This window comes from Narcine bancroftii, chromosome 7 (genome assembly GCF_036971445.1).
Source record: "Narcine bancroftii isolate sNarBan1 chromosome 7, sNarBan1.hap1, whole genome shotgun sequence".
Lineage (NCBI taxonomy): Eukaryota > Metazoa > Chordata > Chondrichthyes > Torpediniformes > Narcinidae > Narcine > Narcine bancroftii.
In genome coordinates, this window is record NC_091475.1 from 184811545 (window position 1) to 184827368 (window position 15824).

Sequence of the window (15824 nt, forward strand, 5' to 3'; positions counted from 1 at the left end):
AAAGCGGTATGTGAGTGGAAAAAAAAGGATTGAAAACCTCTGGACTATCCTTACCAAATATTTCTATGCCCTCACTTCCTAATATGCTGTCATTTTTTTGGTTTGTAACAGACAAATCAAGTTGATTAGGCTTTTAAGTCATGAGACATGTTCAGATTTTTGAATTATTAATAAAATCACCCTAATTTCACAATAATATTCAAGAGCATCTGTTAGAGATTAGCTGTTATTTGTCAGATGCAACAATGAGGAAATTATATTTCTAGAGGTTGCTTTAAATTCCATGGGATGCCATCACCTTGGCAACGCGCAACCGCAGAGACGATAGGAAAATCACGTGGAACTAATAGCGTGCTGCGTTACCATGGAGCAGTGCTCCAGATGGCACGTGTAATAATAGCAGAAGGTGATTGGTGGGATTTAATAGACGCGGGCTGGTTGAAAGTAATTTGTTACATGATGGAATTGGGGCGAATTGCTCTGTGCTTAAAGACCAATTAAACAGGACCTCGTTTATAGCGAGTAGCTTACGTTCAGGGCTTATAAATAAAGAATCGCTTTGAGTAGGTCAAGGAACAGCAGGTCAGGAGAAAGGAGCCATCATTTGTAGCCATGTCCAGTAATAATTCTGCCGGGGCAGCGAGGCGCAACGCTAATCAAGAAAACATTTATTCGGTCCCACAAAATGGTCCATTTCTTCAAAGACAACGAACCGTTTTGGGAGTGTTAAATGAAAACGACCAACAGAAGCGTTCACTTTGTCAGGTAAAGTGTACTTGGTTGATATTGTTATATTTATGGATAGACTTTAAAACGTAATGTTATTGGCTTATTTAATTTCCTCCCTTCACTTTTTTCCAACTTTCTTTAGGATCCTTTAAAACCTAGTTGTGTAGTTACACTGGGTATAGATAATGGATTCAGTACGACCAAGAATAACACAATATTTGGGGAGTGTCCGGTTACTTTCGTATCCAACACAAACTTTAGCATTTACATGGAAGATGAAGTGCAGGATGAGGTCGAAGTATCAGAATGTAACCTGCCATCCGAATTGGAGACTAAACTAGGAGAGGTTGGGCACCTCTCCAAACCAGCGGGACCCTGTTTGTTCTTGGATTCTAGTGAAGGTAATTAAGACGTGAATTCCCATATTTCCTATTTTCCTACTGATGACCTTGTCATTATTTGTTGTATTTAAAAAAAAAAAAAAATGCGCTTGTATCGCTCCTTTCAAGTATAGTGCATATTTCCCTGCAGCTTCGCCAATGGTAGTAGATTCATCAATTTGCTCTCGACGCTTTTATTACGATTCATACGAACATGTGGACTTTCATGATGTGGAAGAATATGCAGAAGATATTTATCAATACCTTCGAGAGGCTGAAGTAAGTTCGACATATTGGTTTTGCTTTAGTCGAGGTTGGTTACAACACTTTCTCAAGGCTACTAAGGAATTTCGTTACAAAATCGCATGGAAACAAAATAAAAAATACTTTATAGTAGAATCTTAAATCAAGTCCAACTTTTTTGGGGGGAGGGGTGGGTTAATATACGACAAACTGAATCACGAAAGGCGTAATTTTGTACGTCTTGTCATCTTTTGCCACCCATAATACCAAATATTCCAGGTCTTAACATTTGAGGCCAAAATTAAATGCAAATCTGAATGAAAAAAATATATAAAATCTGGTTATTTTCCCCCCTCAGGTAAGGTGTAGACCAAAATTTGGTTACATGAAAAAACAACCAGATATAACGACCGGCATGCGCACTATCCTTGTGGATTGGCTGGTAGAAGTCAGCGAGGAGTACAGTCTACAGAACGAAACTTTGTACTTGGCAATAAACTACTTGGACAGATTCCTGTCCTGCATGTCAGTACTACGAGGAAAGCTGCAACTTGTAGGCACAGCAGCAATGCTGGTGGCATCGTAAGATTGATCTTTTTGTTAAGACCGTTCTTAATAGTTCAACTTTGTGCAGAGTTTAAAGTTCATAACCTATCTCGTCCTTAGGAAATATGAAGAAATCTATCCCCCAGAAGTTGACGAGTTTGTGTACATAACAGACGATACATACACAAAGAAGCAACTGTTGCGTATGGAACACCTCCTCCTCAAGGTTTTGAGCTTTAACATGACCGTACCGACTGTCAACCAATTCCTAACACAATATTTGAAGGAAGAAGGGATTGGTGGACACCTGGGAACCCTAACTATGGTACGAATTACGCGATTGTGAAGTACAATCCACTCGGCTAGTGGAAGATTTAGATATTCAGGAAATGCATTTTCTTTTGGATAGAAGCAGTAGCGATTTTAATGCCCAAGTATAATGGTTGAATGCTACATTTCTGAAAATGAGTAAAAATTCTTGATGGGAATGAATTGCAGATATTCAGTGAATCCAGCAAGTAACGATCCACCTGTACCCCAGTTTGAAGTTGTGACTATGTTCGATAGTTAATAACTTTGCAATATTTATTGCATGTAAAGACTTATTTGGACTGGTTTTGGTGCATCAGTTGCAAACTGGTACTCCTCAGTCATGCCCCCAAGATTTAAAGCCAATGAGTTGTGTATTTTTAAAGCTAATGCAGGAGAATGTCTTTGATTTTAAATTGCCTACCTAAAATCACCCAATGTATTTGAAGAATTAATCTAATTGAATTTCCCAGATAAATGTTCCTTTTCTATCTGCATAGTTACTGAATAACTTTATGCCATAATAGATGGGATGATTAAATTTAAATGGTGAAGCTGGTGGGTAATTGGACGTGTAACAAAACTTGGCAAATCTAAGATCTCCCCTTAAACAATTTTGATTCAGATGAAAATTGAGTTTAAAATATAAAGTTCAGCTGGGGAGACATCTAATGCAGGTTTTGCTATAGTCTTGAGGATCCCAAATTGTAACACTTGGCACCAAGTTGCAGAGCTAGAAGGTCCCTTACAGGAAAGGGAAATACAGATGAAAATGCTGGATCTAAAACAATACAGCACTGAAACAGGCCCTTGAACCCATGCCAAATTATTATTTCAGTCTAACTGACCTTGGCCATAGCCCTCTATGCCCCTTCTATCCAATTTTCCCAAATGTTGGCAACTTGTTCCATGCTCTTGACACCTTATGATTCAAGTTTCCCCAATGGTCCCTTTTCACCCTTAACCTATATCCTCTAATTCTTGCACTATTGCCTCAGTGGAAAATGCCTGTTTGCATTTACATTTACCTTGTCTATATACCTCTATCAAATCTCCCTTCATTCTCTGATCAAGGGAATAAAGTCCTAACCTATACAACTTTCCCTATAATTAAACTCTTCAAGTCTTGGCAACATACTTTTTCCTCTGCATTCTTTCAGTCTTACTATGATAGGTCACTAAAACTTCACACAATACTCCAAATTTGGCCTCTCCAATGTCTTGTATGACTTTGAAGGCAAAATAATAGTTGATATCTTGGGCCATGACCCTGCATCAGAATAGATGGAGGTCATTGCCAGAAATCTTGACTATCCTTTGCATTTGCTTCCACAGATGCTATACTGAATTACTCCTCCAGTAGTTAGTATTGGCATTAAAAGCAAATTAAAATGGAAAAGTGTAATGACAAGTGAATTGGAGCACAATATTTAGAATAAAGTTGCCCTATGACATTTTCTTCAACCTAATGTGTATTACTAATGATCTAAATTCTAAAACTTCAGTGTGCAAAATGAATGAACTAGCTAATGATCAATCTTCTATTTGCAGTATATAGCTGAACTAAGTTTATTAGAAGCCGATGTATGTCTCAAATATATGCCCTCCCTGACAGCAGCAGCTGCATATTGTCTTGCAAACTACACAATCAACAAAGCTTTTTGGGTAAGTATCTTTAGTGCTAATGACTAAGATGTACAATAAAATTGCAGGAAAAATGCAGCACTTGATATCAGACCATTTAGTTGTGCATGACAGAACTGAAGGCTGGATTGTTGCCCAGTCGATAAACTAATCTACGAAATGTATGGGTTGATCATTCGAGATGAGTAGAATGCTGGGGGGAAGAGAAAGGAATTGAAATTAAGACCTTGATTTGGATTTCTGTACTGTGGAGGTCACAATTAACTAATCTATCCTATGTTAAACATTGCCACTTGTAAAATTGTTCCATTCTGACTCTGCTGTTTAGAGTATATCCTTAAATTTGGGGCTAAATTTCCAGTATTTAAAGCGTAATTGAAATTTGTTGGCCAAGTCTCGATTGGGAACAATAAAAACTAAACTGTCTACCACTTAATTTTGATAGCCAGAATCTCTTGCTGCATTCACTGGTTACTCGCTGTTTGATATTGAACCTTGTCTAAATGACTTGCATAGAACATTTCTTCAAGCAAAATTCCATTCACAACAAGCAATTAAAGAAAAATACAAGAGCTCAAAGTAAGTTTTTGGTTTTTATATAAAAAAAAATTGTACAAAATCTGTCATTGTTTTTATACAAATGTAATGCTTCTCTTCAGGTACTTGGCAATTTCTCTCATTGAACCCCCAGCAACATTACCTCTGGAGTTTAGATTGAAAATGGAATATTGATACTAAATACTGAACTAGTTGTGCAACCTTGGACCACTGCCTGCTGATTAACGGAAGTTGATAGTAGCCTTGGGCTACTATTGAATTGTGACTTGTAGAATATTTTAAGGTGAAATTTTATCTAGTTGTTTTAAAAGCACTAAAATTAGCTTAGTTTTTTAAATGTTTTTCAATTAATGTGATTTAAATGCAAGCACCATTTCTTTAAAATTTTTAGCTGAAATCTCTTGGATAAGAGAAATGAATGTATATTGTACACTGAATTGGGATAACCAATAAAGCAAATTTTAATTGAATTGGTCTTGGTCATTTTAAAGAAAAAATATTGATACTAGTCACCTTGTAATCTAGGTAACAGAGTATCACTGCAAATGTATTGGAAAACAAAAAAACAATTTTTAACAAATTTCTCCATCAATTCTGTGACCTTCCACATCTGTATTCACCTTTTTGTACTGAAGATTGTCTCATTAAGAAACTTTCTCTCAACTGACTGTCCTCCACAAAGAAGGCATATCACACAGGGGTAAAGATGAACAATTACTTTATTAACAAAAAATTCACCTTCAAACTTTAATTCAAAATCCCCCCCTTTGATAAAACAGTGTAAAACTAATAAATTCCCCAGCCTAAATATAACATATGTATAGACACAAAACACACAAGACTGACAAAACTTCGATCTCAACCAAAGCAAAGATAATTTTAAAAATTCAGTTTGTTTGGTAAATTGAAGCCAAAAGATCTTAGAGAGAGAGATTATTATGCTGCTTAACAGACTTATTGACCTCCACATCATGTTCTTCTTGGAACATCTGGGAATATATCCTTACATTTCATAAATAATGTCTTCATTTCTTCCCTTTCTGATTTAGTCAAATGCATTAACTTGGTGTCTAAGGTTCGCAAAACTATAGAATTTTCCAGCCTGGGGCTTATCACTTTCTGTGCTCCATGACCTTCCATGAAACTTATCTCCTCCTTACTTTCCTCTATAACTAGCACCTTGGTTGAAATCCTAATCTCCTCCTCAGTTATTTTCTCAAAGTAAGGTTTAAGCATGTTCATGTGACAGACCTGTGTCTCTCCTGGACGATCAGTCGTCTCAATGACATAGATGACCTGGTTAATTTTTTATTTCACCTTATATCGTCCTGAAAACTGAGCTCTCAAAGGGTTTGACTGCATTGGAAACAAAACCAATACCTTGTCACCAGGTTTAATGTCCCTATTTTTTGCTTTTTGATCATACTGAATTTTCATTTTTTCCTGAGCAGTTTTTAAATTTTTCCTTGCCATCTCGCAAGCCTGATATAACCATTTACCCAGCAGAAACAGGCCATGTTGGCCTTTCGAGTCCGCACTGGTTCATTGATTTTGTGCACCCTCTTCAGGTATTGGTCCTGGTAGATTTTCATTCAATAACGATGGGCAAATTCAATTCTGTTTTTAAATTTGAAAACATAATCCAACAGATTTGATTGTATATCATTATGTATCCACTGTTCGTTCAATAATAGTAATGGACCCCTGACTTCATGACCAAACACCAACTCAAATGGACTAAAGCCAAGAGACTCCTGAGTTGCCTCTCTCACAGCAAACAATAACAAATAGATTCCTTTATCCCAATCCTTATTATTTTACACACAATAAGCCCTCATCATATTTTTCACAGTTAAATGAAATCTTTCCAAGGCCCCTTGACTTTCAGGATGATAGGCAGATGACACAATTTGATGGGCTCCCAATTCATACACCACCTGTTGAAATATTCCAGACATAAAATTACTCCCTTGGTCCGAATAAATTTCCCTTGGTAGGCCAAACAGTGTGAAAAATTTTAGCATAGGCTTCACAATCGTCTGCTTTAATGTTTCTCGGGGAATAGCCTCTGGAAACCTTGAAGCTCTGCACATGAGTGTTAACAAATATTCATTTCCTGCTTTGGTTTTTGGCAATAGGCCAACACAATCTACTATCACTTTTGAGAAGGGCTCCCTGAAAGCAGGGGTGGGTTGTATAGGTGCCACTGGTGGTCCTTGATTAGGCTTGCCCACCAGTTGACAAGTGTGACAGGTTCTACAAAAGTTCACAACATCCTTTCTTAATTTCAGCTAATAAAACTTGTTTCCTTATCTTTTCTACCGTCTTCTTCACTCCAAGATGACCTCCTAAAGGTGTACGATGAGCCAACTTTAATATTTCATTCCTGTAAGTTTTGGGAATTATAACTTGCCTTATTACCATCCAGTTTTCACTGGCAGGTATCACTTGTGGTCTTCACTTTCTCATCAATATTCCATCTTGAACAAAGTAACCTACTGGCACAGTTTCAATTTCCTGGTTAGACAGAATCTTATCTCTTATCCCAGCAACATCAGGATCATGCTTTTGTCTAGCTATTAATTCTTCTCTTGACAACAGCAAAGCTGGATCCTTAGGTTTGTCCTCAATGCTTGCCTCCACTACAGGATCATCACAGATTTTCTCTACCTCTATCTTTTTTTCTAGACATGGCTCTAGTAATGGCACACACAGGGTAGATTTCCAAATCCTTTTCGGACTCATAAATCAATGACTTGTGAGTTTCACTGCAGGTATGACTTTACTCTCTGCTAAATCATTCCCTAACAAAAGAGAAACTCCATCCACCAGCAGACTTGATCTTATTCCTATCGTAACTGGGCCATTAACTAAGTCTGATTTCATCACTATTCTATGCAAAAGTATAGGCTCTGCTTCATCACCAATGCCTTTAATTAAATTCACATCTCCAGTATCGGTCTCCTCACCAAAATTCAAAACGTGGCTTAATACAAGTGATTGGGCTGCTCCAGTATCCCGCAGGATTTTAACTGGCACTTGATTGGATCCTTCTTTAACCGAAATGAAACCTTCAGTCATGAACGGTTTAAAAATATCCCTAACTTTCTCACTCTGAACACAGGCAGTTGGTACCACCCCTTTCTCTTTCTTCCTTTTCAGTACAGGACAATTTGCTATTATATGCCCTGACTTCTTACAATAGTGGCAAATAACACTCGAAAATTTTTCCTTCACCCATTTCTTTTCCTCTCTTCCTTTAACCTCACTTCTAGATTTTTTTTCTACTCTACTTGGATTATCAGCAGTATTCCTTTGAAAGGTTTTCCACTTAGGTTTGTGGGTTAAAGCATGTTCCTCTGCGAATTTAGCCAATTCTTGCCAAGTTTTTATGTTTTTCTCTGCCAAGTACACTTGAATATCAGCAGGAACACAATTTTTAATCTCCTCAATCAGAATGAATTCGAAGAGGAGTCACGTGATGGAGTAGTGGCCGGTCAGGGAATACCAGCCCTCTCCCGAAAAGTTAAAAAAAAACACACAAAGCACAAAGATTAAAAATTATAATAAAGTAAAAATAAAGGTGAGAAGAAAATGTCAGCGAAGAGAGAAAAGTCGAAAACAACGGGAAGAAAAGAGGAAGAAAGAATGTCGGAAGAAGAAGGTGAAGGCCTTACCCGTCCGAAGAGGCCCGCCGCGTAGAGAGAAGCCCGCTCCCTCAGGTCAGTGGAAGTCCCGGGCTCGGGACTACAAAAATGGCTCACAGAGCCGAGTAAAAGTGCGCAACCGTGCATGAGCATGCGCATGAAAAAAAACACACAGACAAGAGGGGGGAACAGCTGCGGAGTCGATCTCCACAGCTGAGAGAGACACCTGCAACACAGCAGCAGGTGCAGAACACAGATAATAACGACAACAAGAAAGAAGAGGGTAAAAAGAAAACAAGGAAACAACAGATGGTCAACCCAGAGGAAGAAGAAGAAGAACAGAAAGAAATGGAAGAAGAGAAAGGCAAGACAATGGATGTATCTTTTTTTAAAGAATATATGGAATCAGTGAAAGAATGGCAATTACAAGAATTTAATGAGATAAAAAGAAGAATTAAGAATGCAGAAGAAAAAATGAATAAAATAGAAATGGCCATGTCAGAGATAGGAAAAAGAGTGGAAAATATGGAAGAACGAGAAACAATTGAAGAAATGGAAGTAGAGGACTTAAAAGAGAAATTAGAAGAATCTAATAAAAAAGTTAAAGACGCACATGAGCTGTTAGCTCAGAAGATAGATATAATAGAAAACTATAATAGAAGAAATAATATAAAGATAGTGGGCCTTAAGGAAGATGAAGAAGGCAAGAATATGAGAGAATTTATAAAAGATTGGATCCCCAGGGTCCTAGGAAGACCAGAATTACATGAAGAAATGGAAATAGAGAGGGCACATAGAACTTTAGCCCCGAAACCACAACCGCAGCAAAAACCAAGATCCATTTAGTAAAATTCTTAATATATACAACAAGAGAAAATATATTGGAGAAAGCAAAGAAGAAAGTAAGAGAAGACAAAAAGCCACTGGAATATAAAGGTCAAAACATTTTTTTCTATCCAGACATAAGTTTTGAACTCCTGAAGAAGAGGAAGGAGTTCAATACAGCAAAAACGATCTTATGGAAAAAAGGATATAAATTTATGTTAAAGTACCCAGCGGTACTTAAAATAGTTATTCCAGGGCAACAAAACAGACTATTCTCGGATCCAGAGGAAGCAAGGAAATTTGCAGAACAACTACAAAACAAGCAGAGAGATGAAGACATGTAATGAGAGTAAAAATGACCACGAACTATATGTATGTATATATAGTGTGTATATATGAATGTATCCGTATTTAGAGGAAAATATATAGAGTATAGACAAGAATTAATAAGGGAGGGAAAGGGAATAGAGGGATTAAGGAGGGAATTAAAAGAATGACCTTTGTTACATATGAAAATTGAAACCTTTTCTTGGGGGGTCTGGGTGGGGAGGAGTTACGGTCACTACAAAATCAGTTGACGTTTGCGAGTGAATTCGCAAATCCAAATGGAGAGGGGAGATATGGTTGCCCGCCAAGGGATAAAGGGCAACTCAGGAGGGGGAGGGGAGAATGGGGTTAAAGAAGTTTTAAATAGGAGAATAAGGAAAATGTTTGATGTTTTAGAAATGTTGTCTTATAAAGTGTTCAAAACAAGAAAGCAGAAATGGATAAGAAGGAAAGGTGATGATGGAGAAACGGAAAGGGAAGATAAACAAAGTATGAAATGGCTACGCTGAACTATATGACTTTAAATATTAACGGAATACATAACCAAATTAAAAGGAAGAAACTGCTAAATTTACTGAAAAAAGAAAAAATTGATATAGCATTTGTGCAAGAAACACATTTAACTGAATTGGAGCACAAGAAATTAAAGAGAGATTGGGTAGGACATGTAACAGCAGCATCGTATAATTCAAAACCAAGAGGAGTAGCTATATTAATTAGAAAAAATGTGCCAATTAAAATAGAAGAGGAAATAATAGATCCAGCAGGGAGATATGTAATGATAAAATGTCAGATATATTCGGAGTTTTGGAATCTACTCAATGTATATTCACCTAACGAAGAAGATCAAAAGTTTATGCAAGATATTTTTTTGAAGATAGCAGATACGCAAGGGAACATATTAATAGGAGGGGATTTCAACCTGAATTTGGATTCAAATATGGACAAAACTGGGAAAAAAATTAACAGAAAGAACAAAGTAACCAAATTTATAATTAAATCGATGCAAGAAATGCAACTTTTGGATATATGGAGGAAACAACACCCAAATGAAAAGGAATATTCATATTACTCGGGTAGACATAAAACATACTCAAGAATAGACCTATTTTTGTTATCAGCTCGTATGCAAGATAGAGTAAGAAAAACAGAATATAAAGCTAGAATATTATCGGACCATTCACTCTTGATATTGACAATAGAGTAAGAGGACATCCCTCCAAGAATGTATAGATGGAGATTAAACTCCATGCTACATAAAAGGCAGGATTTTAGAGAATTCATTGAAAGACAAATTAAAATGTATTTTGAAATAAATACGGAATCAGTGAAAGATAAGTTTATACTATGGGATGCAATGAAAGCGTTCATTAGAGGGCAAATAATAAGTTATGTAACCAAGATGAAGAAGGACTATAATCAGGAAACAGAGCAGTTGGAAAGGGAAATAGTAAATATAGAAAAAGAATTAGCAATGAAGGAAGATACAACTAAAAGAAAAGAATTGGCAGATAAAAAAATAAAATATGAAACACTACAAACATATAAGGTGGAGAAGAACATAATGAAGACAAAACAGAAATATTATGAACTAGGGGATAAAACGCACAAAATTCTAGCATGGCAGCTTAAGACAGAACAAGCTAAGAAAATGGTATTGGCATCAAGGAAAAAAGACAAACAAATCACACATAATCCAACGGAGATCAATGAAAACTTTAGAGAATTCTATGAACAATTATATCAAACTGAAAACGAAGGGAAAGAAGGCAAAATAGATGAATTTTTAACTAAAATTGAACAACCAAAATTACAAATAGAGGAACAAAATAAATTAACAGAACCATTTGAAATAGTAGAAATACAAGAGATAATAAAAAAATTACCAAATAATAAAACACCAGGAGAGGATGGATTCCCAATAGAATTCTATAAAACATTTAAAGATTTATTAATTCCTCCCCTCCTGGAAGTAATCAACAAGATTGATAAAACACAAAGCTTACCAGATTCATATAAAACAGCAATAATTACAGTAATACTAAAGCAAGGGAAAGATCCACTTGCACCAGCGTCATATAGACCAATATCATTACTTAACACAGATTATAAGATAATAGCTAAACTATTAGCAAACAGATTAGCAGAGTATGTACCTAAAATGGTAAATCTAGACCAAACTGGATTTATTAAAAAAAGACACACAACAGACAACATTTGTAAATTTATTAACTTAATTCATGCAGTAGAAGGGAGTAAAGCGCCAACAGTAGCAGTTGCTTTAGACGCAGAGAAGTCCTTTGACAGAGTAGAATGGAATTATTTATTCAAAGTATTGCAAAAATTCAGTTTACCAGAGAAGTATATTAATTGGATTAAAGCATTATATAAGGGGCCATTGGCGAAAGTGACAGTAAATGGATATATATCAAAGCAATTTAACTTAAGCAGGTTAACACGGCATGGATGCCCACTATCACCCTTATTGTTCGCGTTAGCTATAGAACCACTAGCAGAATTGGTAAGAACAGAAAATAATATAAAAGGGATAAAAATAAAAGACAAGGAATATAAAATCAGTTTATTTTCGGATGACGTGATAGTATACTTCACAGAACCAGAACTATCAATAAAAGAATTATATAAGAAATTGAAGGAATATGGAGAAGTGTCGGGTTACAAGATTAACGTAAATAAAAGTGAAGCAATGCCAATCAATAATGTGGATTTCTCAAAATTTAAGAAGGAATCACCATTCAGATGGCAAATGCAAGCAATAAGATATCTAGGTATACAAATAAATAAAAATCTCGGCCATCTATATAAACTCAATTATTATCCACTAATGAAAAAATTACAGGGCGATTTAGAGCAATGGAAAGATTTACCATTAACACTAATAGGAAGGATAAACTGTATTAAAATGAACATTTTCCCAAGGATATTATACCTATTTCAGGCATTGCTAATACACTTGACAGAGAAATTCTTCAAGGAGTTAAAAGAAAATAATAAGGAAATTTTTATGGAAAGGGGGGAAACCCAGGATAGCACTAGATAAATTAAGAGAATGGTATAAACAAGGAGGCTTACAACTGCCAAACTTTAAAAATTATTATAGAGCCGCACAATTAAGATACCTATCAGATTTTTATCAAACAAGGGAAAAGCCAGATTGGACTAGATTAGAATTAGATAAAATAGGGGAAAAGATACCTGAACACATATTATATAAATGGGATGAAAAATTGGTACAACGTAGGAGTTCTCCAGTATTACATCATCTACTCAATATTTGGAAAAAGATTCATGTAGAAAGGAATAAAACAAATTACCAATTACCAAAACTAATATTGACGCAAAATAAGTTACTCCCTTTTACAATAGATAATCTTTCCTTTAGAGAATGGGAGAAAAAAGGGATCAAAAGAATAGAAAATTGTTTTTCAGGAAATAGATTATTATCCTTTGAACAAATGAAAGATAAATACAATATAACTCAAGATACAGTGCTGGCATATTACCAATTGAGATCCTACTTGAAGGACAAATTAGGAAGCAGTCTGAGGTTACCAGAGGGAAGTAACTTTGAATATGTGATTACAGATACAATGATAATCAAAAGATTTATAACAAATATGAATATTAAACTGCAAGAAAAGGAGAATGAGGAAACAAATGGTAAAACTAAACAAAAATGGGAACAAGATTTAAATATAAAGATAAAAAAGGAAACATGGGAGAAGTTATGTTCTGGAACGATGAGAAATACAATAAATACGAGGTTATGTATGATACAATATAACTGGATACACAGGCTATACATTACACCTCAAAAGTTAAATAAATGGGACCCAACAGTATCTGACAGATGTTTTCGATGTAAAAAAGAAATGGGAACAACAATTCATGCAATCTGGACATGTGAGAAAGTAGAAAAATTTTGGGAAGATCTAAACCAAATATAAAATAAAATTACAGAAAACAACATACCAAAAAATCCAGAGATCTTCCTCCTAAGTAACATAAAAAACAAAGAATTTGGAATTGATTTGGATGGTGCACAAAAAAGATTTGTTAAGATAGCTCTAGCCATAGCAAAAAAATGTATTATGTCAACCTGGAAAATGGAAGATAATTTGAAAATACAACAATGGTATATAGAAATGAATAAATGTATTCCATTAGAAAAAATAACATATAGTTTAAGAAATAATATTGAAATATTTGAACAAATATGGGAGCCTTACATGAAACACAATAGAGAAAACCTACCCGGGACATTCACTACCTAAATTAACGAAAGGAGAAGGAAATGAAAAGAATTGACTCAGTGGAATTTCTTGTTTATTTTTATTGAATGACAACATTGTTGGACTGGTTTAATGTATCTTAGATTTTGTACTTTAAATGGATGGGGTGAGGTAGGGAGGGTGGGATGGGAGGCGGGGGGGGGGGGAGAAAATGGCACTGTATATATTTGAAAAGGAAAATGTATGTATCATGGTCAATGTGGTTTATGGTGTGAAAAAAAAATCAGAATGTATTCCCTCAATAAATCAAAACACACAACCTTCCTTCAAGCAAAATCCAGGTTGCTGTTTTTTTTAAACTCCTGAACTTTTGTCTATAAGCATTTGGGACCAGTTCATAAGATTGGAGTATAGCCTGCTTTACAAATTCGTAATCAGCTGCTTGTTGTACCTGAGACACGAATACACCTATTGGGCTTTCCCTTTAAGAACACTTTGTAGCAGGAGTGACCACTGGCCATTTTAAATTTACAGCTACTTTCTCAAAATGCTGAAAATACTGGTCTATTTCAGCTTCCTCAAATGGAGGAACTAACCTCACTTCTCTACTGACCATAAACCTCTCCTCCTGACCAGCACATGGGTTTTGGGCTTCTCTCTCTCCTTGCATTAGGATCAGCTTTAATTTAGCTAGCTCTAGCTCATGCTTCCGTTCTTTCTCTCTCTCCTCCATTTTTAGTTTTCTCAAAGCCAACTTTACTTCCTCTGAAGTTTTCTCCTTTGGAAATTGTTCTAATGCACCTTCTTCAAATATCTCCTTTCATACATAGTGCTTAACAATCTTTTGGGCAATTTCCTTTTTTTTTCATCCCAGTTCATACTGTAAGAAGTTTTAACTTGCCAACTATTACCATCAGTTCTGACTTTTTAGCCATTTTTAAATTAACCACTGAAGGGTTAGCTATGAACTGGTCAATATTCATAGTTGCTGGTTTTTCTGCTGGTGATTTATACACTCAGCATTTATTTTTAATTTCAAGCTGGAGGTTGAGTCAAACTCAGATGACTGATAACTAAGAACAAGTCCATCGCCCCTAAAGCTTCCAAATTGGTTTAATCCTGGACTTATGTAACAACAGCACCCCCAGTGGTGGTTTATTATCTAAGTCCAGACATTTTTTGATCATTTTCTGCACATGCCCAGTCTGTCTCCCACTCTCTCAGCAGTCCACCTTCACCTTGGCTCTTAAATGCAAACTGTCACTTTTCCACACAAAACCACTCAACAAAGGCCAATACACAACATGGAACTCTGTCACACTTATCCCTCTTCTGTTATTGTTTATCATGCCAGTCACACTCTGACTGCAATACCTGCCATGTCTTATGTTGTCCATATTGAGTGCTAACTGCTATGCCTCTTCTACTTGCATTAACCCTCCAATTCTTATTCCTTTCCTCATTCAACTTTTTGTGAAACCTCCTCCTTCCATTCTCTAATTCTATTTTTCATTTCTTAGAGGCTTCTTTTTGCCACAGTAGTTGTTCAGCATTGGCAATTGTACCTGTGTTCCACATCTCTCCTGCTGGCCATGTTTTATTTCCTAGTTTCTTAGTTAATACCACTGACAGGATATAGTATTGTTTACCATGGTTAAGATTGATGTGCACATTGTTTGCCCTGGATACCCATCCCAGCTTTTATTGATAGTCTGACCTATTTCCCAGCCTTAGTTCCAAATGATCCCAAATGCTATTTCCTTGTGGCAAGGTATACTAAATCATTTGCCAACTGACCCTTTCACTAAGCAGGAAAAAATTATAGTCAAGTATCGTAATTGAATGGGGTAAAACACTGTTTCCAAATAGGTTAAATAGACCAGGTTGGTTATGCATCCAGCTGCCCAAAACGATACTCCAGTGTCAGAATGTAACCTTACACTACCAGCCTCTGAGGTATTAGTGTGGGCCAAACCTCCCCCAGTGGTTGTAAGGTATCTTTTTCATCTGCGTACTGATATTTGCAGGATTATAGACTATCCTGTAGTCAACCACGTAGTCAATGGCCAGGTATCATAATTTAGGAACCTCTGCTGTTCAAGTAGTTCAAATAGGTTCAATAGACTGGTTGATGCTACAACCAATTGCCCAAAAATGATACCTGAGTGTGGGTGATAGCCTTGCACATAGACTCGCAACTGGCAGAACAGTTTGCTCTCAAATCACAACAACAATTTTTCTTAACTCACCACTGTGTCTTGGGTAAATACACCTACATTTATAACTAGGAAGCTTTTTGTTCTCCAAGGTCAAAGTGCTAAGCCGGGCCAAGATAGGTTGAGAGAGAGGTGTAAGTCGGACCT

At 36.1% G+C, this 15824-nt stretch overlaps 2 protein-coding genes across 3 annotated transcripts in view; one reads left to right on the top strand and one right to left on the bottom strand.

Annotated features, from left to right (window-relative positions):
• sparta (spartin a) overlaps positions 1-15824 on the bottom strand; it is an 85263-nt gene that overhangs the window by 68510 nt on the left and 929 nt on the right. The window lies entirely within an intron of this gene.
• On the top strand, positions 380-4879 carry ccna1 (cyclin A1). The gene is made up of 8 exons (XM_069891685.1): positions 380-765; positions 872-1130; positions 1261-1388; positions 1711-1934; positions 2019-2223; positions 3759-3872; positions 4297-4430; positions 4511-4879. The coding sequence occupies exons 1-8, from the start codon at positions 613-615 to the stop codon at positions 4581-4583; spliced, it is 1290 nt and encodes a 429-aa protein (XP_069747786.1). The 5' UTR covers positions 380-612; the 3' UTR covers positions 4584-4879.

Bases quoted from the DNA above. Each gene is read 5' to 3' on its own strand.
- ccna1 (XM_069891685.1), top strand. From the start codon at position 613: ATGTCCAGTAATAATTCTGCCGGGGCAGCGAGGCGCAACGCTAATCAA. The intron at 1,131-1,260 runs GTAATTAAGACG...ATTTCCCTGCAG, and splicing joins GTTCTTGGATTCTAGTGAAG to CTTCGCCAATGGTAGTAGAT. The intron at 2,224-3,758 runs GTACGAATTACG...TTCTATTTGCAG, and splicing joins ACCTGGGAACCCTAACTATG to TATATAGCTGAACTAAGTTT.